Source organism: Motacilla alba, chromosome 13 (genome assembly GCF_015832195.1).
Source record: "Motacilla alba alba isolate MOTALB_02 chromosome 13, Motacilla_alba_V1.0_pri, whole genome shotgun sequence".
Lineage (NCBI taxonomy): Eukaryota > Metazoa > Chordata > Aves > Passeriformes > Motacillidae > Motacilla > Motacilla alba.
Window position 1 is genome coordinate 17,967,010 of NC_052028.1, and position 26,148 is coordinate 17,993,157.

At 45.1% G+C, this 26,148-nt stretch overlaps 1 protein-coding gene across 5 annotated transcripts in view; it reads left to right on the plus strand.

The window, feature by feature from the left end:
• TCERG1 (transcription elongation regulator 1) overlaps nucleotides 1–23,864 on the plus strand; it is a 29,098-nt gene extending 5,234 nt beyond the window's left edge. Inside the window, exons 5-21 of one of the 5 annotated variants that reach the window (XM_038149902.1) lie at nucleotides 1,288–1,530; nucleotides 5,009–5,071; nucleotides 6,308–6,505; nucleotides 7,718–7,833; nucleotides 8,933–9,021; nucleotides 9,317–9,477; nucleotides 10,256–10,322; nucleotides 11,344–11,479; nucleotides 12,280–12,369; nucleotides 13,090–13,208; nucleotides 15,150–15,300; nucleotides 19,373–19,537; nucleotides 20,248–20,430; nucleotides 20,987–21,166; nucleotides 22,012–22,095; nucleotides 22,351–22,451; nucleotides 22,776–23,864. In XM_038149902.1, the coding sequence (XP_038005830.1) occupies nucleotides 1,288–1,530; nucleotides 5,009–5,071; nucleotides 6,308–6,505; nucleotides 7,718–7,833; nucleotides 8,933–9,021; nucleotides 9,317–9,477; nucleotides 10,256–10,322; nucleotides 11,344–11,479; nucleotides 12,280–12,369; nucleotides 13,090–13,208; nucleotides 15,150–15,300; nucleotides 19,373–19,537; nucleotides 20,248–20,430; nucleotides 20,987–21,166; nucleotides 22,012–22,095; nucleotides 22,351–22,451; nucleotides 22,776–22,977 (2,348 nt within the window). In that variant the 3' untranslated portion in view covers nucleotides 22,978–23,864. The remainder of the gene's footprint in view (nucleotides 1–1,287; nucleotides 1,531–5,008; nucleotides 5,072–6,307; nucleotides 6,506–7,717; nucleotides 7,834–8,932; nucleotides 9,022–9,316; nucleotides 9,478–10,255; nucleotides 10,323–11,343; nucleotides 11,480–12,279; nucleotides 12,370–13,089; nucleotides 13,209–15,149; nucleotides 15,301–19,372; nucleotides 19,538–20,247; nucleotides 20,431–20,986; nucleotides 21,167–22,011; nucleotides 22,096–22,350; nucleotides 22,452–22,775) is intronic. The other 4 variants (XM_038149904.1, XM_038149905.1, XM_038149906.1 and 1 more) reach the window with 4 other exon arrangements.
• Nucleotides 23,865–26,148: the final 2,284 nt, after the last annotated feature.

A 26,148-nucleotide genomic window follows, 5' to 3' on the forward strand; every position in this document is an offset into this window, starting at 1 on the left:
TGTTGAGCTATGGTCTGCTCTAATTGTTGTGCTGAGTAACGAGTCAGGTGGGAGGTCAGGGTCAGCTGCTGACCCAGTGGCAGGCTGGGGAGAGCTGGTCGTGCTTTGGGAGCAGCACTTTATGCACCTTCTCTGAGGCTGAATTTCCTAATGTTGAATGCTGACAATCTGTTCCACTTCTGCCTATTCTATCTGCTAAACTTTGTCTTTGCTTTCAAGAACTGTTACTGTTGGTGTCTGTGCCTAGGTGATGAAATTTTATAATTTAAAATTATTTTATAACTCTTAGACTTGGCCTGTAAAAAAAGCCCTGAGACTTCTGGCTGAGCTTCATTCTTGCCTTGTACTGATTTGACCTAGGTCTTACAAATCACATACTGACTGTCTGCTCTGTTTCCCTAAATGTTAGGCACTGCTAAGAGCTTTCACCCTTTCTGAAACGCTTATCAAAAGATCAAAAATCTTTATTTAAATATGCTTATACTGGGATGTTGTTTGGAATGTTTCTGGTAGTAATAGAAAATGCACAGTGTGCCCATTGCAATATGGCTGTAAATTGGTGTGGTGTCTTTATTTTTTTTTCTTTTTCCCTTCACTTCTGCACCAAATCTTACAGAGCGAGTTTACAAGTTTAAGCAGACTTGTCTCAAGTTCCTGTTGGCCTGTGCTGTGAGACTGTTTGCTCCCAATTAAAACAATTTGAAATTGAAACCAGTCATGCTGCAAGGATTATAGAACTGAATGCCAGTTCTGTGTTTTCCTGCTGGGAGGCACTGAAGACTAAGAAAGTTCTTGCAGCTCTTGAAAAGTATTTTCCTTTTCCTTGCTTATTTACAGATTTTTATTGATATTTTCCTGCTCTGGGGGCACAGCCCAGCACAGTTTAAGGCAGACTGCTGTCATGCACGTGGTGCTGCTGTTAAAAGCAGAACCTGTGTAACACAAGGACAGCCTGTTGCCATTGGAAACTTGGCAATAATGTAATGTTCTGTTTCTGTGAACAGAATAGAACCTCATTTCAGCCTGTGTTTGTCCTTTAATACAGACCTGCTTCTGCCTTAGAGACATGTTACGTGTAAAGAATGGGACAAATTGAAATTGGAAATTGACTTTCTTTGTGAATATTTAATGTTCCAGAGAAGGCAAAGTATTTTTTGTCCAGGAGCGTCTTCCTGCTGGTTATATCTGAGCATTCCTGCTGTGTACCGGGAAACAGAGCGCCAGTATGTTTGCAGCAGTATATTGCAGTGTCTAAGATACAAGGTGTTCTTTGTGTTTTTTTATCAGCACCTACCACACAAGACCAGACCCCGAGTTCGGGTGTTTCAGTTGCCACACCATCAGTCAGTGTTTCAACCTCTGCTCCTTCTGCTACACCTGTGCAGACTGTACCCCAGCCAGTCCCACAGACATTGCCTCCTGCAGTTCCTCATGCAGTACCTCAACCAACTGCAGCAATTCCTGCTTTTCCACCAGTAATGGTACCTCCATTTCGTGTCCCCCTTCCTGGCATGCCTATTCCACTTCCAGGTAAATTGGCAAACTGTAATTGTCTTGTCTGCTACATGTCCATGTTGTCAGTTGTTTGCACTCATGTGTCCACTGTGTACAGAACTTGCCTGGATCCTCTCCTCAGAGTATCTCTGAAAGAATTCAGGGTTAGCAGACAGACTTTTTAATTAACAAAGAACATATATTTTTGAGCACTATATTTTACTGATTGCAATATTACTTTAAGTTTTTTCTAGTTACTTGATTTAGACCTGAAGTCTTGTGCATAAATATTCACTAGGACATGGATGAGCAGGGAGAATTACCGTGGAAATCACGACCCCAGTGATATCAGGTGTTCCCAGTTCTCTTAGGCTGCAGCCATTGGGTAGGGTGCCGAGTGTTGAGGTGTGACCTGAGGAGCATAATGAGGCATTTAGGGTGCCAGCATGTTGTTATTCACAGGCTTTAGGCTTAAAGAACGTAGAGAAGTAATCTTAGATGGCAGCACACTTCTTCTGGATATATCATAGTTTCTTAAATTTTTATGAAATACTTAAATACCTAAGGAAGGAATTTCACGCCGGCAAAAGGTTGGACTCGCAGTCTGTAGTTGTTGCAGAGGGCCTCCCAGGAGATCACTAATGACAGCACTTACACACCACGTTTCATTTGCATGGATGCCGTTGAGTTCCTGTTCTGATACCAAATTGATGTGTTTCAGTGCACAGTGGCACTAAGCACACAGCAGGAACTGATGATTTTGCGCTGCAGAGGGAGGGAGGAGACTGCAGTTGTGTTGGATCCAAGTTGGTTTCAGATGTAAAAAGACAAAAGAAGCAGCTCTGAGCAGCATCTTCATGTTTCTGGCTCTGTGTACAAGCTGAGTGAGGTGGCTTTGCTGCTGTCCTCCTAATGCAGCCAGCCCGTGGATGTGGAAGGAAGGCTTCACCTCCCTGCTGAATTGCATGGATGAAAAGTCACCCTTCAGAGCACTCCTTTGATGAGAGAAAAATGCCTGAAAGCAGTTAAAGTGCTGACTAGAAGAGACCACCAGCTTTTAGCAGCCTCTGCTTTTAGAATAATCTTCTAAAATAACTGGGCAAGGCTGGTTTAATCTGTATTGGCCTGAAAAGGAAATGGCAGTGTAGTGCTCTTTGGTTTAAACCAAAACAAATACTGTTCTGAATGTGATATTGCAGGCTGAACAACAATTGAATAAAGGGTAGGAAAACAAAGTCTGTTTATTGATGAGGTTTGGGAGAATAATAAAAAGGGTTGAGCCTTAAAGATGATCAGCTGAGTGCTCTCAACTGCCGTTTCTAACCTTGCCAGCAAGGGACCAGCATGGAGCAAAGGGCCCTTACACACTGTGAGGGATAGGGTCTACACAGGTGTGACCTGTGGGGTAAAATGGGATGGTCAGGACAGTGTGGAAATGTGCCACTGGAAATGGAGATAGTGCACTACAGGAGCAAAGACAGAGTAGGAACATCAATCTCCCGACACTCATTTTTGAAAATGATTTTTTTCAGAACTTCCCTGGTAAGAGGTGTTTGCCCTGACCAGTTTTTCCTGTGAGCTGGGCTGCAGGTGGAACTCACAGCATGTAGGAAGGACACCTGGCAGCAAAGTGCTGCTTCCAGTAGTGGGTCTGATTTGTCAGTTTCTTAGTTACAGAATGAAATCTGTCAGCTTCTTTCAGCTAATTCTGACTTGAATTGGTTGGGATGATTTCTAAGCACTGTAAAAGAAAAGGAAAACTGTGAAATATTTTACAATAACAAGAAACAGAAGAGAAGTCAAATTACTTCAAGACAGTATCAGGTGAAGTCAGAAGGTCTTATGAAGGTTAGGCTGGAGGTGTTTGGGGCTTTCAACACCAGCCATGATATCAGCCAGAGGATTTGAAGTCACAGGGACAGAGCTGAGCAATACCAGTGTCAGGTGATTTCAAAGTTAATCTCTGTGTTAAACTGTAGTAAGAAGGAGTAATGGAAGAGCTTGTTAGTGATATCTCATAATCTCAGATCTTTAAAAAGTAAGTCTGCTTTCTCTCAATTCCTATGTTTTAAGTCAGTTTTATGTTTGGGAATGACCTTGGCAGCAGAAACAGCTTGGGTGTTTGCTCAGTCTAATCTGTGCTGCAGCATCCCTAAGTCCAGCGATCCCCAGGTAGTGTTATTTGTACTGACTCGCGTTGGAGACATGCTGTAACTTCCTTAACAAAACGAATTTTCAGGTCCATTGTCAAGTATATAACATGACCACCCTTCCAGTTTAGACAAACACTTCAATCAGTGCTGCTTGAGTCAATGTTTTCATGTCTCAATTCAATACTTCAAAAAATAAAACTAGTTGCAATTCCCTAATGGAAATTATTTTTAGAAAACATTACAATTCTGTCTTCTCACAAATTTATTTTCAAATGAATTGGCAGTATTTATGTATGCTTTGCATACTAGATCTCTAATGACCAAATCCAGAAACTACTTTGGTTTAAACAGGGGTTTAATTTCACTTTCCACTGGAGCATTTCCCACCTCACATGATGAATTTGAACTTTTGAAGGGAAGTGTTTCAGTCTGAGCATCCAGACTGGACCAGCCAGAGAGCACTTCTACAGTTGCCTTCTACACCCAGAATGGAGGTTTTGGAAATGCATTCCCCTCAGCCTTGTGTGATTTCCCACTGATTTTGATCTGATCAAAGAGGATGAGCTGCTCGCCTTTTTGTGCCTTTTTGTATCATTTCTTACTCAGCTGGAGAGCAGACCAGTGCATGGTGCCACCTCTTTCAGGGCGAGTTTTGGCTTTTAAAGCATTTTCAGCTCATGCCATTCTTGATAATGAAAAATAAAGAAAATGACCTAGTGCAGCTCTGTGTACCTCTGTCTGCAGCTTCATTGCTTTGATTTCTTCTACCCCCTCTCTTTCACCTCCAGCCTTGCTGCAGTGACCCTCCTACCCTCAGCTTTCCCTCTGGGTTGCACTTGGCTGTCCACCCTGCCCTGCTTTGCTGCTCTGACTAGTTCAGACCTGTCCTTCTACCCTTACTCTGCTCTCTAACTGCAGCAGCAGACTGGGAACCTCGAAGCCCGTTTTGTTGTGCTGCTGCTCCCCACAGGTCTGTCCCAGCAGAGGCTGCCTGTGGAAGCAGCCCCGTAGTGGGAGATTTTCTTGTGGTGCTGCCCTACAAGGGGAGCTGCATTCCCCCTTGGATGAACTTAAACCCCTGAGCCTTCACTGAAATACGTTTTTTCTTTTTAACGACATCCCAATAACTTGCTAAGCAGCTGGTTTAACGTAGGCAGAGACTGTTGCTGCAGGTTAAAATTAGTTTTATATTTGATCTGGCATAAAACGTTGAAGCAAAAGCAATTCACATTTTCTTGCTGGAAGGCTTCTTCTCTGCCAGCTGCAAATGGCATTCCAAATTGTGGCAGGAAGTCCGTAGCAGCCCGTGGTAGCTGACGTCCCATGGCAGCTTTCCAACATGCTTCCTATCCGTTTTGCAGGTGTAGCAATGATGCAAATAGTCAGCTGCCCGTATGTAAAGACAGTCGCTACCACCAAGACCGGTAATTTCCAAACCCATCCTAGTTCGTTTTGTCTGTAAGTTGGCATGGTAGTGAATGTGGTTGTTTCTTTTATTTCTTTATTTGCTTCCCCACTTCAATGATTACATATACTTTATTTTCAAAACCAGTATAAATGAAATGTCATATTTGGTCAGGAGATAGCTTCCCCAAATAACTGTTAGTGTCAGCTTATTCTGTGCCCAAACTCCCGTACAGTTTCCTGTAACCATTGAGTTCTGTAATGACTGTGACTCTCATGCCCATACTTAGTTCCTAGTTTCTTGTGTGGATTTTTGTTTTCCTGCTCCACATGTGCAGCGGCTGGCTGTGCTCGCATGTTGTGTGCGTGTCTGTGTGTCTGAGTGTGAACTTTCATATTTCAGTTGTGGATTTACCAATAGTCACTCGCTGAGAACACGTTATGGCAGTGTGTAATGGGTGATTTCTGTTATTTAAAATGAGACTTTCTCAGTGTTAAAGGCTCAAATTTATGATCTTGAAGTTCCAATCCTATCCAATTGGTTGTTCTAGAACTTGTCATTCCAAATCTGTTCATTATCCTCAGTTTGTTGGGATGAGTGGAGAGATAATAGGATACTGCAGCATTCTGGCTTTCTTATCTTTGGATATTTACTTGCCATTTTGCTTTAGGATTTCAATAATTTTTTCTTTTTCAATCAGTTTGCAGTATTAAACAAACCAAACAATCTGATACTGTTTAATTCTCATCAGGTTTTATCCAAGGCTATGAATTAATGCCAGTATTTAAGATTTATCAGGGTTCTGTTCTATGTTCTATGGCTCAAATTCAATCCACTCTTGCCTTTTTTAAGAGCAATAGGAATATCCTGTGCAACGGCAGCATAATTAAGCTGTGGGGTAGACTTAACCCCAATTATTTGCTGCAGGCATCTGATAAAAACTTTTCTAATAAATAGAGAACCTAATTTTAAAATAGTATAATAAATGTCTAAAAGCTAACAAGCTTTGTGCTTTGCAGAATTAAACAAATTAGTTAAAATCCAATTTGCCTGGGAATGGGCGTTACTGATTGCAGAAGGCAGGAAGGAAATTTGGTAACAATGCCTTGCTTTCCAATTTAACTTTGAAAACAATCCTCCTGTTTCTTTCCATGGGTTGAGTATCTGTGAGTTAAGTCAGTAACTAGGTGTGGCGCTCAGGCCCTGCCTTGCCTCTCACTGTCCTCTTTGCCTGTTCCTTTCTCCCTGTGCCCAGGAGTGCTGCCGGGCATGGCTCCCCCCATCGTGCCCATGATCCACCCGCAGGTGGCCATCGCCGCCTCGCCCGCCTCGCTGGCCGGAGCCGCCGTCTCCGAGTGGACAGAGTACAAAACTGCCGATGGAAAGACCTACTACTACAACAACAGGACTCTGGAGTCCACGTGGGAAAAACCCCAAGAACTGAAGGAGAAAGGTACCGTGGGTTTTTTACCACAGCTTCGTACTGGGAGCGTGGCTCAGACCGTCCGTGGTTGTGTTGGCGAGTGTGAGCGGGTGTATTTCTAATCCCTCATCTCCCTCAAGAATATTTTGAAGCTCTGATTGTAAGGATCCATATGAGTTGGTCTTCAGTCTGAAAGCTGCAGCATGTTTCCCAGTGTGCTGTAAGAGTGTTTGGCTCTAGAGTTGCTCCCAGGTCAGTGCGTGTTCCTGTGCCAGTAGAAAGTGAGTACCTCCCCTGCACACATGTTGGGGAAGGTTCCTGTGGCAGACAGAAATGAGGGGAATTGGAGGGGAAAGTCAGTCATGCTAACGGCTGTAGGCCAGGACAGGAGGAAAATCATTGTGCTGAATTTCAGATCTTGAAAAACTAAATGTATAAATAGATTTGGAGTATGAAGTAAAATAATGTCACCTCCCCCTGTCCACATCTCTACATTGTGTTCCTGTAAATGCACATTAGACCCATGGGTGGATACAATTGCTCTTGTATCAAAGAAGGAAGAAGGGGGAAAAGTCCTGTGGCTCTTACTCAGTTCATAAAATGTTTTAAGAAAGCAAATCCAAACAGTTGTGCCTTTTATTGTCTCCTGATTTTTTAGTTACGAGAAGTCTTTGTTTAGACAAATGCAGGACACTTATACTGTTGGTTCAATTAATGCTTGTCTTCCTAATGAATCAGGTTAAATAATAGGTCTTTTTACTGCGATTAAAGTATCTGAGACAGCAAATACTGATTTTGCTGAGAGAAGATTATATGTTTTGTACTTTCTGTAAATTAAAAAAAATTGTGTGCAGAGAAATCCCCAGGTGGTTCTGCATTGATTTTTATTTGTTTTTGTCCACAACATTTAAAATGTGAAAGTGGTCTTCAGTGTTGCACTGCTGGTTGATAATTATTATTGGTTTAGCATTTCTGTTAGTACCCTTTAGCTGCCCTTTTAGTATAACAGCTGCATCACAGCATCTCATTTTCCAGTACAAAGTAAAATCTTGGCACAGGAGATAACTACAGCTTCATAAGCAGGCACTGTAAAGCCCAAGAGAGACAGAAGGTGGTGAGAATATATTGAAAAGAAGCTTTGGGTTGGTGTTGTATTTGGAAAATTATACCGATAAAAAGAAATTTGTTATGGTTCTATAGTGGTTTCTTAATAATACTCAGAGGACTCTTACCTTTATTTAGAAAAAATGGAGGAGAAGGCCAAAGAGCCAATTAAAGAACCCTCGGAGGAGCCTTTACCAATGGAGACAGAAGAAGAGGAGTCTAAAGAAGAACCTATAAAAGAGCTGATAAAGGAGGTAAAAGACCTTGAGCCCAAAAGCCAGTCTGAAGTCTCACGTCCCTCAGCTGTGGCTGCATCTTAGCCCAAGCAGGCTGTCAGGAGCCATGGTTACTAATTCAAGTTCTTAAATTCCTGAGGGGATTTGAAAGCCTCCATTTTTGGATTCGGATCTTTCTTTTTTTTGTTAATTTTTTTACATAAGGAAAAAAGAACATTCAAAAGACACATAGATGATATGTCAGTTAAGAAGTTAGTAAGAGCATGGGACAGAGGTTAGGTTATTGCACAGGTGTGGTGTTCTCTCACTGATTTTATGGTACTCAGAAAATGGAACTTGTCATGAATGCTTGAAATATTTAACATTTAATAGTTTTTTTCTCTATTTCTGTGCTTCATTATTTTTAGCAGTTTGACACAAAGCTCACATGTTCACCCTGTGCTGTAACTGCTAAGTTTAGGCTGTTAGGAGCACGTGTCCTAGAAAGGGCTGTAGTGTTTTCAGTAAACAAAAGTAACTTTTCCTTTTGGAGGCATATTGCTGTGCTAAACAGCATCGTTTTTGAGGGTGCTAAGGGGTGTTTAAATAAAAATTAAAGCTTTTATCTTGATTTCTGTGAACTTCAATGTAGTTTAATAGGCAAAAACACAGAATTCAGTTACTGGGTTTTGCTGCCACTCTGCCCTGTTTATTTCTGAGGTAGTTACCAGTTTGCTGATTTCTGCTACAGAGGTAATTTCAGGTTTTCACTGTTTGCTACTGTGTGTCTCATTATCAAACTAACTAATTTTACAAATAAATGAAAATTCCTTTGTCAGAAAATGCACCCTTACACCTGTATCCAGGCCCTCCTAGATTTCCAGGATTCATATAGATCTAGGAAGGCATTTATATAAGTTTTTGTTGAAGTCAAAAGTTAATTAAATGCTTAGAGGTTTTGGAATTTAGGTTTTTGGAACAGCAGCTGCTGTTGCAATGCCAGTGCTTCTGTTCTAGGCATGGATGAAGTGTCATTGTGAGCTGCTTGTCAGCATGGTTTCAGTAAAACAAGTTGGTTACTGTGTAATAAATAATCAGCCAGTCATTGCCTGATCCTCAAACCTGTTTTTTCTTTGAGGAGCCAAAAGAGGAAGAAATGACAGAGGAAGAGAAGGCAGCTCAGAAGGCCAAGCCAGTGGCCACCACCCCCATTCCAGGCACCCCGTGGTAGGTAGCTGCTGCCGTGGGACTGACGCGGCTGTTGCTGGGGAGTCAGAGCAGTGACGGTGCGTGGAGAGCGTGTTCTTAGTGTGCTGCCTTTTGAACGTTTCAGTTTCAAATTTCAGTCACTGATTTTCACATCTGGCAGCAGAGAGAGGCAGCAGCTCAGGGTCAGCGTGGGGCAGTAGGAGTGTCTGGGGGTTGAGCAGTCCGTGGAACCTGGCTCTGCGTGCTGCAGGCTGTGAGCACGCACAGCTCCCCCGTGGGTCAGGGTAATCCAGGCCTTCCTTCACATCCCCAGGTGTGTGGTGTGGACTGGAGACGAGCGTGTGTTCTTCTATAACCCCACCACCCGGCTGTCCATGTGGGACCGGCCCGACGACCTCATTGGAAGAGCTGACGTGGACAAAATTATTCAAGAACCTCCTCACAAAAAGGGAATGGACGAAGGAAAAAAACTTAGTAAGAGCAATCTTATTGCCTTCTTAGGAAGCACAAATACAACTTAACACTTTGCTTTCCGAAGCTTGTAACATTTAAATAAGTGACAGAAATGTAAAGATCTACTGAAAAGGTGTATAAATGTGAAATGCAGATTGTGGAGTCTTTTGGGGAAAAGATAGCCTGTTGAAGAAAGTAGATACTAACAAGGTTAATTGTTTTGCTAAATGCCAACAGGTTGGAAAACCCACAGTTTTTACTGACTTAAAAAAAGGGGTTGTGTTTGTTTTATAAGAAAGAGACCAGAAAAGATTAATCATAATGTAGAAACAGGCTCTCACAGAAGAGGAGTTAACTTTGAGATCATCAGTTGGAAAAGAGTTTGGAAATAGCTGCTGAGAGAGAGAATGTTCAGAAGGCTGCTGAGATGAGATTTCTCTCCGGCCTGAGTTCTAGGAAGTGCTCCTGGCATGACATGTTGGCTTTGTAGTTGGAGGAGAGCAAAGGGCAGGTAATCAGGTGGATCCAAGTGTGCTTCAGTAGGCTGTTAAGCCTGAGTTGTTTTCCCTAAAAATAAGAGCTCAGTGTTTGTGATTTTAAATGTCAAGTTGGCTGAAGGCCACAGGTTCCCAAATTCCCATAGCGTTACTCTGAAAGTGACTGAGAACCCCGTGTCATCTCCCTTTGTCAGAACACAACTGCTGCACACGTTGTCCTTGTTTTGTGCAAGAGGTTTCACTCATAAGTATAAAAATTTTCATCAATATAAAACTTAAAGTCTTACTGCAATCTGTTACAGTTAGAGAAGAGCATGAAGCTGCAGAGGAAGCAAACGAAGATGAGCCTATTAAAATAAAAAAGCGCAAGTAAGTTCTTGCTTTTTCAATACCAAGTGATCTGTGTGGTAAAATAACAAGTTTGTTACTCGAGCCATGTATGTTGTGTCCAGCAGAGTATAACTGGAATGGAGAGGGTTGGTGAAAAGGGTCATCAGCTTTCTGCTGCTCAGCAGATGAGGTATTTGATATTTTCCTGAGATTGCTGAGACCTGTGCAGAGAGTAAATAGCATATGTTTTGGAAGTAATTTGAAATAGAAATAAATGGTGTAAGTTGGTGAATCCAAAGACTGTTTTGAGTGTAGTGTGTCTTAAATAGCTTGCTTCCATTGTTTGTTAATGTCTGGACACAAGACTTTGTTGTCAACTATCCAGCCACCTAGATTTTCATAGTGGTTCCTCTATTTTCACTCTGTTATGAATGTTTACAAGTTTGGCTTATGTCTTTTGGTCTGGTTTGCCTTTTGGAAGTGATATATGAGATATACATGCTGTTTTAAAAGTAATTTTACCATGTTTTTTGTGGTTGTGTCATCTTAGGAATGATCATGGAGCTGTTAGCAGTAAGGGCTGGGGGTTTGTTTGGGATGAAGTGCATTTGCCCTTAGTAAGCCTAAATCAGCACACTTCTCCAGAAGCTTTTTAATGGGTGAGGTCTCACCTGTGTCTCAGCATTCTTGGTGTCAGGACTGTGAGGTGTTCCCAACCTGCACAAACTCCCTTAGTGCCTCGTGGCCCAGAACAGGTGGTTGGAAAATTAGTGCTGTTGATGTAAAATCCACTGCGTGTCCAGTGAGACCTTTGAATACAGCCAGACTGTGCTGATTGCTTTGAAGCCATCTGTTGGCACTGAAGTTACTTGGAATACCTTGGCTCCTGAGCTCTGGGTGTGAAACCATTCATGCCCACCTCTGAGAATGGCTTTCATGGATTGTAAGCCTGTTCTCTGGTATGGTCAGCGATATCTGCCCTGTCCTGATGTGGCTCAGGTTCTGACCTTTAGGGCTGGCATTGTACTTCTCAGCTTACACTTGGTTTGTTTTTTTTCAGGAAAGATGATATCAAAGACATTGATTCTGAGAAGGAGGCTGCTATGGAGGCTGAGATTAAAGCTGCTCGAGAGAGAGCCATCGTCCCTCTGGAGGCTCGGATGAAGCAGTTCAAGGACATGCTGCTGGAAAGAGGGGTCAGAAACCTGCGTGTGTGAGGGAGAGAGGGAGGTTCAGATCAGAACTCTGCGTGTGTGTGAGGAGGGAGAGAGGGAGGCTTGTGCAGGGCCTGGTAAATTCTTGGTGAATTCCAAACCTGCAGCACTTTGTGTACAGAAACAATCTCATCCTTCCTCTGCTCAATGAATGGTCTTGGTACAAAACTCCAGATTTCAAAGAAACTTACAATTACAGCAGAGATTTTGTAACTGAAATGACAGGGTCAAGACAGATAATTTCCTTCCCCCCCACCCCGTTTTTCCCCCAATTTCATTAATTACATAAGTGGAAATTGCCATTGAAGATGAACAGGACACACAGACTGGACATGTCCTTAATGTTTTTGGAAATGTTCCTAATGAGAAAAGCAGCAACTTCCACTCTAGACTTATCCTTAAATGGGAGACTTTTTGCTTTTAGTTAACTAAAGAAATGTACTTGATGCCAATCAGTTTTGATAAATTAAACTAGCTGAATATAAATTTGGATAGTAACTGAAAAATGGAGGTTCCAGCTGCGTATGGAACACGGCTACTCAAGGCTTTCTTTCAATGTAAATTTTATTTTTAATGTCACACAGCAGTAGTAAGTGTGTGTTATCCTTTAGAAGTTTTCAGAGGAAATTGATTTTGAAGCTTTCTATGACAGCTTCTGTCATCCATTAGTGAGGGGAACTCCAGGATTAGTTTGGTTCCCTCTTTTCATCACATCTTAGTGTTTTCAAGGAAAACTGTACAACTTCTGTATAATTTGTACATTGATCTTCATTTAATTAAAGGTGTCTGCCTTTTCAACATGGGAGAAAGAGCTGCACAAGATCGTTTTTGATCCTCGTTACTTGCTGCTCAACCCAAAAGAAAGGAAACAGGTAAAAAAGTTAAATTCACTTCCCATCCAGACACAGCTACAAGGTTTATCTGAATCCTCGGTCTTTGTTTCTGCAAACCTTTCAGACTAATTATTGCTGTAAGGGATTTTTGTCATGATTAGGGTTTGCCTGGAAATGGAAGAAACCAGCAAGGGAAAGTGTTGATAGTTGCTTTATTTGCTGTGGTTGGAAGGTCTCATATTTTGACACAGTGGAAGTTGTATGTCTGCAGAGCTCTGCTGAAACCTGAATGAAATAGTGAGAGTCATCAGTATCTTGTCAAAGTATTGGCATAATAAGTAATCTAGCTATTTTCCTCTAAAAAAAGTGTTTGGGGGGAATCTAAAGTGCATTTTTATTGTTCAGCAAGTTCTCACTTCAGCAGCCTTTCTTCAGGTGAGTGTAGGGAAATGGAAAGCTTCAAGAACATGGGAAGTGTCTGGAACATGGGACCCAGGAAAATGTTAACTGGAATGTGTAAGGAACTTCTTCTCAGGTCTCAGATGGTGTGTTAGGTACAGCACCCTGCATGTGCAGCAGCTTGGATCAATTCCATATTGAAATGCAAAGTGTCTCTAAGATTTCTGCCTCCTCTGTGTTGATTCTGTGGTGAGAGGAAAGGAAACGAGAGAAGGAAAGGAGTGGGATTTTTCCTCCCTTATCCCTAGAGCTTCTGTGTGTCACTTGTGTGTTTGCTGTGGGTGACTGGTGTTTCTGTAGGTGTTTGATCAGTATGTGAAAACCCGAGCAGAGGAAGAGCGCAAGGAGAAGAAAAATAAAATAATGCAGGCCAAGGAGGATTTCAAGAAAATGATGGAAGAAGCAAAGATTAATCCAAGGTAGGAGTTTCTTTGTGGTTCATGTGCATAAGCTCTACTAGGATGCAGCATGTTGGGTGCTTTTGGGTTGATTAATCTTTTCAAAATGGGCAAAGAGAAGAAAAATCATGAGATATTGTTGAAATCTTCCTTTGTTTGCTTGTATTCACCTAATCCATAAAAAACAGAACTTGTGATTTACAATTTCAAGTTGAAGAAATCCCCAGAATGCTCCCTGGATTGTGAGAACGGCCTCGGATCCACCACAAGTTTCTTTAATAACCCTGTTTCTTCTTAATAAGTCTTTGAGAAGTGCTAGGGAGGTTTCTTGGGTTTGGAGGGGGCTGAAGGGATGTTTTTCTTGTTACAAACTATGTCAGTGATGATATGCTAAAATCTTCTGGTTGCTTTAATAGAGCCCTGATTACACCCCCCTCCCATTCAGACCACTGGCAGCAGTGAGAGCGAGGGGATGACAGTGAATGTACATTCAAGATTTCACTGCTGCATTATTTGTTTCACAGCTTCCGCACATAGAGGTCATGAGATTCATGCTTATGTCACCAGATAAGCTCCAAACCGTCCTCTTTCAGCATCTCTTGGCTCATCTGGCATTAATTCTTTCCCAGTGAAATAACAGCTCATTTGTTTCACTTCAGCTCAGTTTTTTTTCAGTGACTCATTTTGGAAGTTTGGTGACGGTGCTGTGGTAACTTTTAAATTGCTTCAGAGCTGACTAATACCTCAGTGGTAGGTTGGAAGGCTGGAGGCATGGAAATGCCTTAAGAAACAGTTATGTTAGCTTTAATATCCTCAGCTTTCAGCATATCTTCAGTATGTCGTGTTGGGACCGATTCTTTACCTGATTATGGGCTGGGGTGGGAAAGAGAATTCCAGCTGAAATACTGTCTTGTTTAATCTTATCCTTTGTCTTCTGGTTTCAGTGTTTGTCTAAAGATATTGCTGTACTTCTGTGAGTGCCAGACGGGTTTTTTATCATCTATCTCAGTCCAACATGCTCAAGAGTTTGTGTTCCACTTCACTTGAGCAGCTCTTGTTCTTCAATCTAGCTGTACATTCACTTTCTAATCCTTTTGAATAAGCTACCAAATTCTCTTCTTGTTTCAATTTACCCTACAGCAACAGTAGGCTGGATTTTCCAAGTCTAATTATTTCCATGCTGTGATGGAAACATTCGTATGATTATAAGTGTCTCACGTATTCTTGGGGCCAGATTTGCATCAGAGCTTGGAAAAAGCACAGTAGTGATTTTTTTCCGAGGTAAGTGGCAGTAATGTACCTACTGCACAGGTTGGAATCTGGCCCTGGAGGTGAGAGAACGGTCAGGGAAACGCTGTGGGATGAGGGGTTGAAAGCCCAGTGGTGCTGCCTCTGCCCATAGTGTTTGAAGGGGTGTCAGCCCTGTGTGGTTTTAGCTCAGGCTCTGCAGTGTGCACTGCAGGGGGAAGAGCTGCTGCAGCCAGTGTTCCGTGGGGACTCCTGCCAAAGGCTGGCTTTCTTGGTGAACTCTTAGCATGGTTTGGCTGCAAGTGAATGCACCTGAGATTTTCAGTTTCACAGCTGTGAAATACCTGGACAGACTGGTGGCTGAACTGCTAACCCACAGAAAAGAAGAGTTTTGTAGACAACTGAGATTTTTTTCGTTTCTTCTCCTTGGTTGCACTGTAGTCTCTCTCTACACCTGCCCCTTCTGCAGGTGGCTGTATCTGAACAAACCAACCCACCCTTGTAAGTCTCTGACAACCCTCTTGTGTGAGTGCTGACTCTTTTTATGGAGTTCATTGGTCGAGCAGCTCTGTAGTGAGACCATAGGATTTGCCTTTTGGGATTTTGTCAGTTGTGCTCTGGCATGTATTGCAGCAGAGGAAATAACTCCCTGCTGAACCTGCCTCGCAGCCCAGACAGCTCTGCCAAATGAGTTCACTTGCCATTTTGTTGCAGAACTACTTTTAGTGAATTTGCAGCCAAGCATGCTAAAGACTCGAGGTTCAAGGCAATTGAAAAGATGAAAGATCGAGAGGCCTTGTTTAATGAGTTTATCACAGCGGCAAGAAAGAAGGAGAAGGAAGACTCGAAGACCAGGGGAGAGAAGGTAAGGGGACTCTTGAGTTCCAGCAGTGCGAGTGGTGTGAGTGAGACGGGACAGAGCCAGTGCTTGGCTTCCCTGAGCCTTCCCCAAACACGGGCCTGCACTTTCCTAGAGCTGCTACAGGCCAACACTTCAGCAGTGTCCCCCTTGGTCTTCCTGAACAATTGCAAGTTTGCAGTATACTGACTTCTAGAATATTTAGAACTGAATTGTGTTTACCTGTGAAGCTGAGTTTGCTTAAACAACACTGGTTTCTTTAATTCACCCAAGCAGTAACATTATCTTCTTAACTGAAGTAATGCTTGATTTTTATTTTTTATTAAGTTCTTTTATCCTGATGCATGAAAAGGCAAAGGAGTCTTACCCTGTTTGGCTGGAACCCCAAAGCTGGTCATTACCTCTCTGTTCCCTCACTGGGGGCAGGCAGGACTTGCAATTCCCTGAGGATAGTCTCTTCAAGTTTCAAACAGTTCCCTTTCCACCTCAAAGCAGGCACTTAGGAAGGGACTTTTTAACCTTTGAATAAGTAGATCTTATGTGTAAACTGCTGCTTATTAGATGTAAAGGTCAGCTTTCAGAGATTAATGAGCTCCCAGTGTCACGTGCCTCCGCTGCCAGTGGTGGGGAGCAGCTCTCCCCCGTGGGGATGGGACTTCAGACGGGGTCACCAAAACCTGGGGCCACTTACGGCCACGTCCCTGTGTGTGTGCGAGTGGACAAGGTCACCTCTGAAGGCCAATCATTTTGGGCATGTGGAAGTCTGCTGTTTTCATTTCATAGTGTGAAGTTACTGCAGGTTTCCCTACCTGGAATGCTTGCAGGAGAGAGAAATGCTGGGGGACAGGTCAGATTTGGGGACAGTTTCATTCTTTGAGAACTTTGTGTATTTTTGAAATCTGGGTGATCTGATATAGTTTGATTCTGTACTTGATTTTCTCAAACATTGCCTTATTGCTACAGTTTTCCATAAATGATTGTGCTTTCAGAGGGGAACTGATTTAGTTCAAAACTAGATTTTACATACTGCAGTTTGAGTGTGAATATGGAATTTTAAAGCATTTTTGCAGCTTAATAGTGCAGTTGAAGACTTTAAAGAATGAATACTAGTTTTGTTGTTGCATGATTGTTCTAAAGTTGAAAAGTTAAAAGAAGAGATTGTATTTGTTTGCTTTAAATAATGTTTTTTTTTTCTCCAAAAGCCTTTTGTAACCATTTTATGTATTCTGTTTTATAACAAGTGGATAGACTTTACAGTTATGTGCTGTGCGGCCTGTCAATCAGTTCAGTCTGACAGCTGTCAATCACTGACACGCAAATATTATGGGATTCCCTAGTGAGGAAAGCATTGGTATCTCTGTGTGGTGACTTTAGCCTCCCGCAGTTCCGGTACTTTACATTTTTTTAGTTTTTTTCCTTGTGAAGTGATGAGACTTGTACCTGCAATGTGTTAACTGCCAAAAAAAAAGACTTCTAAATACACCTGAAATGTTTTCAGCCTTATTTTCCTTTGATTTTGAAAGTGCTTAAAACATAAAAGAAAATTTAAGGCATTTAACCTGAAGCTTTCTCAGTCTGTCCAAAATCTTTACTTAGGGAGAATCAACTTTACAGAAATCTTTAACGTAAGGGTTTTAGATTATATCTATAATGTTTGATTTTGCCTTACGGGGTGATGGCTTACGGGATGGGGATGGAGCAGCCAGCTTTCCAATGGCTAGTTTTATTCCTGTGCCTGATTTCAGTGAGTCATTCCATTTTCAGTGAGTAAATTCCATGCCATCCCATGCTTCTCAGATGGCAGCGAGGAGTGGCGGGGGGTTAAGGATATCAGGATGCCCAAGCTGCTCTTTCTGCCGTGTCCCTGGGATGAGCTGTGGGAGCTGTCCCGGGTGGCACAGCCTGGCTGGCTCTTGGGCTGCAGGCACCCTGCACCCCGTGCTGCTGGCTGTCCCCAGCCCACGGTATGGTGACACTCCTTTGGTCCCTGTGTGCAGAACACGGAACTCACCATCCACAGCTGGCATCTGAAAATGTTATTCTGTAGTGAGAGGCTTCAGACTCAATTATTGGAGACATTTCCATCTTTTTTTTAAAATCTAAAATGAGCTGGCAGAGCCTGTGCTGTGTACTGGGCACCCGAGTGAAAACTGCTGCAGTGCCATTGTTTTTCCTGGGAGGGAATTGGCTGTGCCCTCCTCTCTCCTGCCAGTCGGGGCTGGCAGGGCTGCAGCTGGTCCCCCTGGCAGCTGCACAGCTGGGCAGAGCTGCAGAGGGATTCAGGGAGGGAGGGCTCTGTTGGCAGCCCCACAGCTGGGCACGGGTGCCCCTGGCAGCTCCCGCAGGAGCATCTTCCTGAGCCCGTGGTGGTGGCCTCAGGTGAAGCTTTGTGTGGCAGCTGGTGCCACGGTGCTCCTGGCAGTGTGGCACCTCATCCTCTGCAATGCACACTCAGGTGATTTGTGCAAGAGCTTGGGGATACCCTTACCTTAGAGACTTCTGTAGTAACAGCTGGGAACTGTTTGGTTTCGAACAAATATTTCAAATGCCATGGCTTAGAAAGCTTCATATTTTGAAACTGCATGCATGTTTTATGATGTTTTGAAACAACATTCTTAATTTTTGAATGAATAAACAGTTTGCTTAGCATTTTGTTGAGCTCCTTTAAGATAAAGCAGTAGTGCTGTAGCTGTAGCACAACGTCCCACTGGCACTAAGGGGCTGGTTTCTGATCTCTGCTCTACTGTCTTAGTCTCCTTTGGTATGGTAAAGAAAGCCTATAGAGCCTTTTATGTTTATATGTTAATATTTTGAAGAACTAGAAGTATTGGTGGGCAAGGTTACAGAATGTTGGTGCTGATCTTCATTCCGTTCTTGCATTCTGTAACTAAGCACGTTTTAGAGGAAAAGGATTGCCAGGTCTCTGGCAAGCTGGAGCCTGCTCTGTCCATCTGCTCCCTTCCCTCAGGAGCCTCAGTGTTCTGCAGCTAAACTGCTTCTCCTGGTTTCCCTTTTTTAAGGGATGGGAGGGGAGATAAGTACCAGTAACAGCAGTCCTCCTCCTGGATCTTGGGTTTTCAATCTATGTGCCACAAAGCAGTGTTGAGTGGGTGCCTGGCAGGGTGTGGGGTGCTGTGGAGGCAGAACCCTTGGCCCTGGCCCCAGCGAGAGAGGCAGCCCAGCCCCTCGCCTCTGCCTCGGGAGGGGGAGGCTGAAAGGCCAGCCCGCCTGCCAGGAATGCATGGTGACCTAAGAGCTAAGGTGCAGCAGGACCTGGGAGATCATCTTCCCCAGAAATCAGGCTGTCTAATAAAGGCACAGTAGGTGCCCTTCCCACTGCTGGTTCTGGGACTTTGGATGAAAACATGTTGCTAGTTGTGTTGAAATGAAATGCTGTGACCAATCCTCTGCCAGCCCTTGCAATGGCTGTTGCTACAGGCAGAAACATGACATGCCATTTCCAACTGACTGAGTAGACTAAAACATTTTCTTTCAACTTTTATGTAAATGTGCATGTCCATCCTAAATATAATTTACTTAATTACCATATGTGGATAATTCTTTATTGGTTAGATCCATCTTAGGACATCAGTCTTTGCTGGCAGATCCAAGCATTTACCTCTGCTAATTGTACACCTGAAGGATGAATCCATAAGCACCTGATTCCTCTAGAACCTTGTTTCGAGCTGCATGGCTTCTGGAGTACCGATAGGCAAAATGCTATCATGCAGCATCAGTAACTTGTTAATTTGACCTAGATAAAAGCTAAAAACAAGCTTAAATTGGAGTAAAATAATAAAGAGTGTATTGGTGGATCATTCTTTATAGAGTTCATCTTAGATGTAGCAGATGGCCTAAATGTATCTGCTTTGGCAAATTGTCTCAAGGGACAGTGAATTTGGGCTGCAGTTATGACTAAATTCAGAGTTTTGGTGATTGCTTTAAATTGCAATGGTATGTAATGTTAATGTGATCCCTCTGATGAAGGTAAGTTGACTCCTTTTGTCATAAGAGCAAGCTGTGGAATATTGAAGTGTCCTTCTCAAGTGTTGTCTTTCTGTTTCTGTCTGTATAACAGATCAAAATGGACTTCTTTGAGCTGCTGGCAAACCACCACCTGGATAGTCAGTCTCGCTGGAGCAAAGTGAAGGACAAAGTGGAGACTGACCCACGGTACAAGGCGGTGGACAGCTCCTCACAGAGGGAGGACCTGTTCAAGCAGTACATCGAGAAAATAGCCAAGGTGGGCAGGGAGGCTGGCAGCGTGGCTGCGGGAGTGCTGTGGGCAGGCTGATCTGTGCTGAAGAGAACTCCATACCAGAGTTACTGTAGGAGTAGCCCAGAATAGCAGCTTGGAACTTACAAGTTCTGTCCTTGGTGGGATGTTTGTGGGATCTGTGTGCATGCACACACGCGATATCTGGGAGAACTTGTGCCTCAAAGACTCCTGTGAAATCACTGGTGGTAAAAATGGCTGTAAAACTGCAGCTGATACAGACACCACGTTGATTACTTCCTCCTGGGATGGGCTGCGTTTCCTTTGCTGTGATTTTCCCTGTCAGCTGAGCTTCCTTCAGGGATGTGTGTTCATACCCAGTTCCTTCAATGCTGCTCCTTTCTTAATCCAATATTCCTGCCTTTCTCTTCCCAGCAGTTAATGGTAGAGAGTGTAAAACTGGGCCAACAAACAGTGATCCCCTTGGCCTCCCTTATTCAGAGTCTGTCGCTGCACACAGCTCCTGGGAATAGATGATCTGTGACCAAATTTGTCTGTCCCCCGTGTAAACCCTGTAATGCTTCAGCATGGCTCTTGAAGCAACACTTTGTAATCCATGGAGCCCAAATCCCTTGGAAGTCTTTTGTTCTGCGCTGCCTTTAGTTTGACAGCCCTTTAGCTCTCTTTCTAATGAGAAGAGCTGCTTTCAGTGAGAAAAGCCTGTGCTCTCCTTCCAGAATTTGGACTCAGAGAAGGAGAAGGAGCTGGAGCGGCAGGCGCGCATCGAGGCGAGCCTGCGGGAGCGCGAGCGGGAGGTGCAGAAGGCGCGCTCGGAGCAGACCAAGGAGATCGACCGCGAGCGGGAGCAGCACAAGCGGGAGGAGGCCATCCAGAACTTCAAAGCGCTGCTGTCCGACATGGTGAGCGCTGGCGGGCGCCCCAGGGCGGGCTGGAGCTGCTGCGTGCTCCCCGTCAAAGCCTTTTGCCACTTGGACTTCAGCCCCAAAGAGCTGCAGTCCCATGAGAGTTTTGCCTTGGCTGGAACAGAAGGCTGTGCATTTAGGGTTCTCATGCACAGGGTGCTCTCCGGGCTGGGAACAGGGCTCTGGAAACACTGCAGAGCTCCTGGTGTCTCTGGAAATAATGATCTTTGAGGCTGCCTTTCCAAGCAGTCTGGTGCACACAGAGTGTTACACACAGAGCAGGAAGGAAAGGAGGGTGCTTGGATTTTCTGGTTTGGAGAATGCTCAGCCGGGTCAGTGGGACATCTGAATCTGCTCCAAACCAATGCAGAGGGATTCCTTCTGCCGCTGCCTGTTCAGTGTTTGTGGGGAGCCTGCTACAGCCTCTTCTTAAAAGCTGAGAGTTTCTCCTTTATTTTAACCGTAACTTCAAACGAGATGAAAAAATAAGCATGTAATAATTATCAGTGAACTGTGGAAAAGCTGGTTTAAAAACGAATCCTCTTTGGCTCAGGTGCGTTCCTCAGACGTGTCCTGGTCTGACACCAGGAGGACTCTGCGCAAAGATCACCGCTGGGAGTCGGGGTCCCTGCTCGAGAGGGAGGAGAAGGAGAAGCTCTTTAATGAGCACATTGAGGCACTTACCAAAAAGAAGAGGGAACATTTCAGGCAACTTCTGGATGAAACTTCAGCGGTGAGAGCTGTTCAAATTGACAGTCTTTGCAGCCCACTGGGATTTCTCTTTTTTCCTGTCCCACAGTCTGGTTTGGTTTTATTTCCAGGGCCTTTTTGCTTCATCGCTCTCTTTTCTCCTTCATAACAAAATGTGTGCCTTATGCTTCCTTACCTGTTTATCTGGAGTTTTACTTTGATGGAACATACAGTTAATTTGCATATAAACTTCGAATCAGTGATATTTTCATCTTCTTTTTATTTCTTCAGTACTGAGTTCTTTGATACTCTTCTCTGTCTGGCTTCTTCAGATATGCAGGGTGTTTGCCTTAATGGCCATCAGTGTGGTCTTCCCCAGTTCACCTGTTCTGATGTTCTCCTGCTGATCCTGAACTTTTCCTCTGCCCATGCTGTAGAATGCATCCCTGATTCTGTGCATTGGGGCTTTAGTGAGGTTTCCTCTTTTTTAGCTCTGTGCCAGCTTCAGGCAGCTTTCATTTAACCTGGAGGTTTGAACCTGGTTCTTAATTCATTAGTTATTTTAGTTTAGAGGCAAATTTTCTGCAGGTAACTTTTAACACATTATACATAATTGTACTAGAAAAAGACTTTGGAAAGTAAATGATATTTGGAGGACCTTGATCCGAAAATGCCATCTCAAAATATGAAAGAAGACTCGCTATGTAAAATCAACTCATTTTAAAAATACAACTGTAATAGTGTAAGTAATGGGAACCAACACTTAACAGCAAGTTCATCAGTGGACTTGGGATATATTTAAAGGCTTCAGAGGTTAGTAGTGTTTGCCTTCCTCATTCTTGGAGTCTAATTTACTTTTAATTTAACTATTTTTGCTTCTTTTGAAAGATAACCTTAACATCAACGTGGAAAGAAGTGAAAAAAATCATTAAGGAAGATCCAAGGTGCATTAAGTTCTCTTCGAGCGACAGGGTGAGTGGTTTGCGTCGCTCTTGCCAGCTTCCAGTCTGGTGCAGGGTACAAAGAAGTGACTTGGTGGCTGCTGCAGTGGGTTCAGCTCTGTGGGCACACAGGTGTTAGTAGTTAAATATGATTTTTAAAAAATTTAAAATGTAGAAGGTAAGGAAAAGTACAATTAAGATGTAATTACTGCTGGTGTTCAGTGTGTTCAGTTGCAGGAAATACTGGAGCTGCACGCAGTGATCGTGTTTGTCTCTGGTCTTTCAGAAAAAGCAGAGGGAGTTTGAGGAGTACATCCGAGACAAATACATCACTGCCAAAGCCGACTTCCGGACGCTGCTCAAAGAGACCAAATTCATCACTTACAGGTGGGGACTGCCATGCTCGTGCAGCACGTGGCTTTTATGCTGCTCTGCCATCCAAACAGCAGCAAGCTGATGTCCGTTACTGAAATCTTTAATGGTGCTTAATTAACACAGCGCAAGTGTAGGCAGGGAGCCTGTGTTTTCTGTGCCCAGAGCACTGTTACGTGCCCAGTCCCGAGCTGATGTGGCATCCTCCTTGCTCAGAAGATGGCCCAGTCCCTGCACCCTTCCCTGGCTGGCCTGTCCCTGGGCTCCCTGTGCTCCCTTAGGCTGGGGCAGCTTCCCGGGGCTCCCACGCTGCAGCGGTGTTCTCACACTTGCTTCCAGATCCAAAAAGCTGATCCAGGAGTCCGACCAGCACCTGAAGGACGTGGAGAAGATCCTGCAGAACGACAAGCGGTACCTGGTGCTGGACTGCGTGCCCGAGGAGCGGCGCAAGCTCATCGTGTCCTACGTGGATGACCTGGACCGGCGCGGGCCGCCCCCGCCGCCCACCGCCTCCGAGCCCACGCGGAGAACAACCAAATAGCCACGGGATGCTCCTGACCCGAGGGAGTCCAGAGATCCTAACGCTTGCATGAGCCATCCGTCAGGTTACACACATCCATTGCCGTGAATATATTCAAACATCTGAGGAGCAGAGGCAGGAGCAGTATTAGTGAACGTAAAATGATCTCTGGGGGGAAAACAACAACAACAGAAACTCACATTAAAGGTATTTATGAGTTAATTGGAGTACGAGTGACAAATCCCAAGGTGTGGGCTGTCTGGTGGCTGTGGGTCTCAGGGTGGGAGTGTGAGGTGCCTGGGGCTTTCCTCTCAGCAGTGTCCTGCGTGTGAGCCCCAGGGTGATGGTGTTGTGGTTTGAGCGTGTCCTGCGTGAGTGCCACCAGCTGCCTCCTGGTGCCCGCAGTGCGGGCAGGAGGAGGTGACACGCCTGCACTTCTGATCCCTGACAGCCCCCTCTGGGAACACCAGTCCCAGTTCTCCGCTTCCACCCTGGGGAATGGAACTACATCTGTTAGAGCCAGGGTTAGAGCTGAGTGGAGAACAGGGACTTGGAGACCAAACCAGGTTTATTCACAGGCTGCTCTGCTCCTGCCCCCAGCCATCGATTTGCAGCAGTCAGGTTGCTCTGCCCAAGTGAAGTTCTGTCTAATGAGATTTGCTCGAAGCTGGAAATCCCAGAGGTGACCGAGCAGGCCAGGACGGTTGTACAAACACATTTTTATTTACGATAAAGTGATCTTTACATACTTCTGGATTAGACTGTGCATACCCCCTCTGGGCAATTCTTGTAAACTATACTCCTGTTTTGAATGTTAAACTTGTGTTTCTAAAGTTTAATTTTGAAATGTTGGGATTGTTCAGTTTATGTATTTGAACTACAATAAACCAACCCTTTTTATATATGGATTGTACAGGCCTAATCCCGATTTCTGTTGGATTTTGTTGGACTTGTGAATTTCTGAGTAAAGCAAATGACTGAAGTGAATCTGCCTGCATTCTTGGCTGTGCTGGGCAGAACAGGGCCTGTGGCACTGAGCACTGCGGGGTCAGCATGTGGGCCAGGGGGGTGAGCAGAATGATTTTCCAGTTTGCCTCTTTTGTCTGTTCCTTAAACATGAGCTGGCAGTGCTCGCAGAGCCAGTTTCTTTCTGCAGGTTGTGTTTACGTGGCTCTTGCTCTTAGAGGAGGGTTGAGGAAGAAGTCCCTTTTTCCCTCATCCTGACAAGTGATTTCTTGTCAGCAGTTGGTGGCGGTGGCCAGGGCCAGGACTTGCAGGCTGAGCAGCAGGAGGGAGGGGTTGTTTGACAAAGATTGGGACAGTCTGGGGAGACTTGTGCCACTGGCAGCGGAATGTGGAGCTCTGCCGTGCTCCTAGTGACGGTGTACACCCTAAAGTCAGGGTGTGTCTCCCTCCCCTCTTGGTGTCTGCCCCTTCCATTGGTGTGAGGGTACCAAAGCCATCTGAAAACCCATCTGTGAGGACACCCAGCCCATCTGTAACTGGTGCCAGTCACAGCCTTGGCTGGGTCTGGAGTGGAGTAATGAGGGTTGTGCCTGACTAACACCAGAAGCATGAGAGCCTGTGGAACACGTAGCTCCCACCCGGCAGGTAAAATCACAATGGCCAGGGAGGCTTGCAGGGCTGGGGGAGCCCTGCCTGGGCTGCAGGACAGTCTCCCTGTATGACAGCCAGCTCAGCTCAGTCCAGGGCTCAGCTGCCAGGACAGAGCCCCCTGCCTGCCCAGCACAGGTGGGCACAGGGGCACCCCACTGCCCTCCCCACATGGGATGTGGCCCGTCTGCCCCTGCCAGCCAGCACGGTGCCCTCGTGAGTGGCCGTGGTCGTGTCTGGGACACGGGTGGTGCCCAGGGCTGTGCTGGGAGCCGTGTCCCTGTGCCCACTCCCTGGCTCTGCCAGTAACTGATTTCCTGTTGCTCAGCAGAGCCCAGGGGGAAGCCGTGTGTTTGTTATGGCTGGTTTAGAAGATCATGAACTTGTTCATTAAATAAGATGGCTATTAATTTTAATTGATCTGGTTTATGGAGACCAGATGTTCATAAAAATTTATTTATTTATTTGCTTATTCTGTGGATAAAACAATCATGCCCATATGCAGGGCTCCTGGCTGGGGGTGCTGCTGGTGGACCATGGAGCTGCTCCCCCCTGGCAGCCCCCTAGGCAGTCCCCAGTTTCCCCAGAGGTAGGGTGACAGCCCGTGGAATCCAGAGAGAAAGTTGGATTTAAGGGATGCTGACATCTTCCCTAGCACCATTCCTGTGGCATCCTGGAGGTCCCCTGGCTGGCCCTGCCCTCTGTGGCCAAGCACTCACAGCAGGGCAGAGGTTAAATCCAAGCAAGCTTAAGAAAGGGAAAGAAAATCTGCTTTTGAAAAAAGCTGAACTAAATTCTGCCTTGTGGAGCAGCCAGATCCAACAACCCAGAATGTGCTGCACACGATGGAGCAGAGCCAGGGCTGGGTTCCTCCTGTGTCAGTGGATTAAGGTCCTGCAGCTACTGTAAAGGTAAATGAGTGTCTGAGGAACACCTCCCTGCCTGCACAGTGCGTGCCCTGCAGCTGCTAATTGAGGGCTGCTGTTTGAGCTCATCACCAGGAGCAGCCCAGAATCAGGGGCTGGGCAGGGGCTGGCAGCTCCTGCAGGGCTGTTCCCGGTACCGAGGTTCCCGTGCAGTGGGCTCCTGCAAGTGCTCCCGCTCCACGTTACACAGTGCCCCCCTGTCCCGCACCCTCAGGGGCACCCAGAGTCCCCGGGGGCTCGGGGACCCTCTGGTGTCCCCTCAGCACAGCCCTGGCCCCTGAGCCCCGGAGCCCTGCAGAGCCCCGCGGCGCGAGCAACAGGCACGGACTCCACACACGTTTGGGACAACTTTACTTCTGACACCGCGGGCTTTCCTTACAGAACCAAAAAGGAGCATTTTCTTATAAAATGGTGCATTTACGCTTGCTATTTTATTTTACCATTTCATTTTAAAAAAAAGTTACTCCTGAAAGCCATCCCTTGGAGTAAATCCATAAGCCAGTGCACTTTGTTCTTCCCTTGGAATGGCTCCTCTGAAAGTGGCGTCTGGGGGGCCCCTGCCTCCAGCCAGCTCCTGGTTTTGGTGCAGTCTGTGAGCTCGGTGGGTGTGCAGCAGTTCCTTTCCCTGTCGGGGCATGCCGTGGTGCCCGTG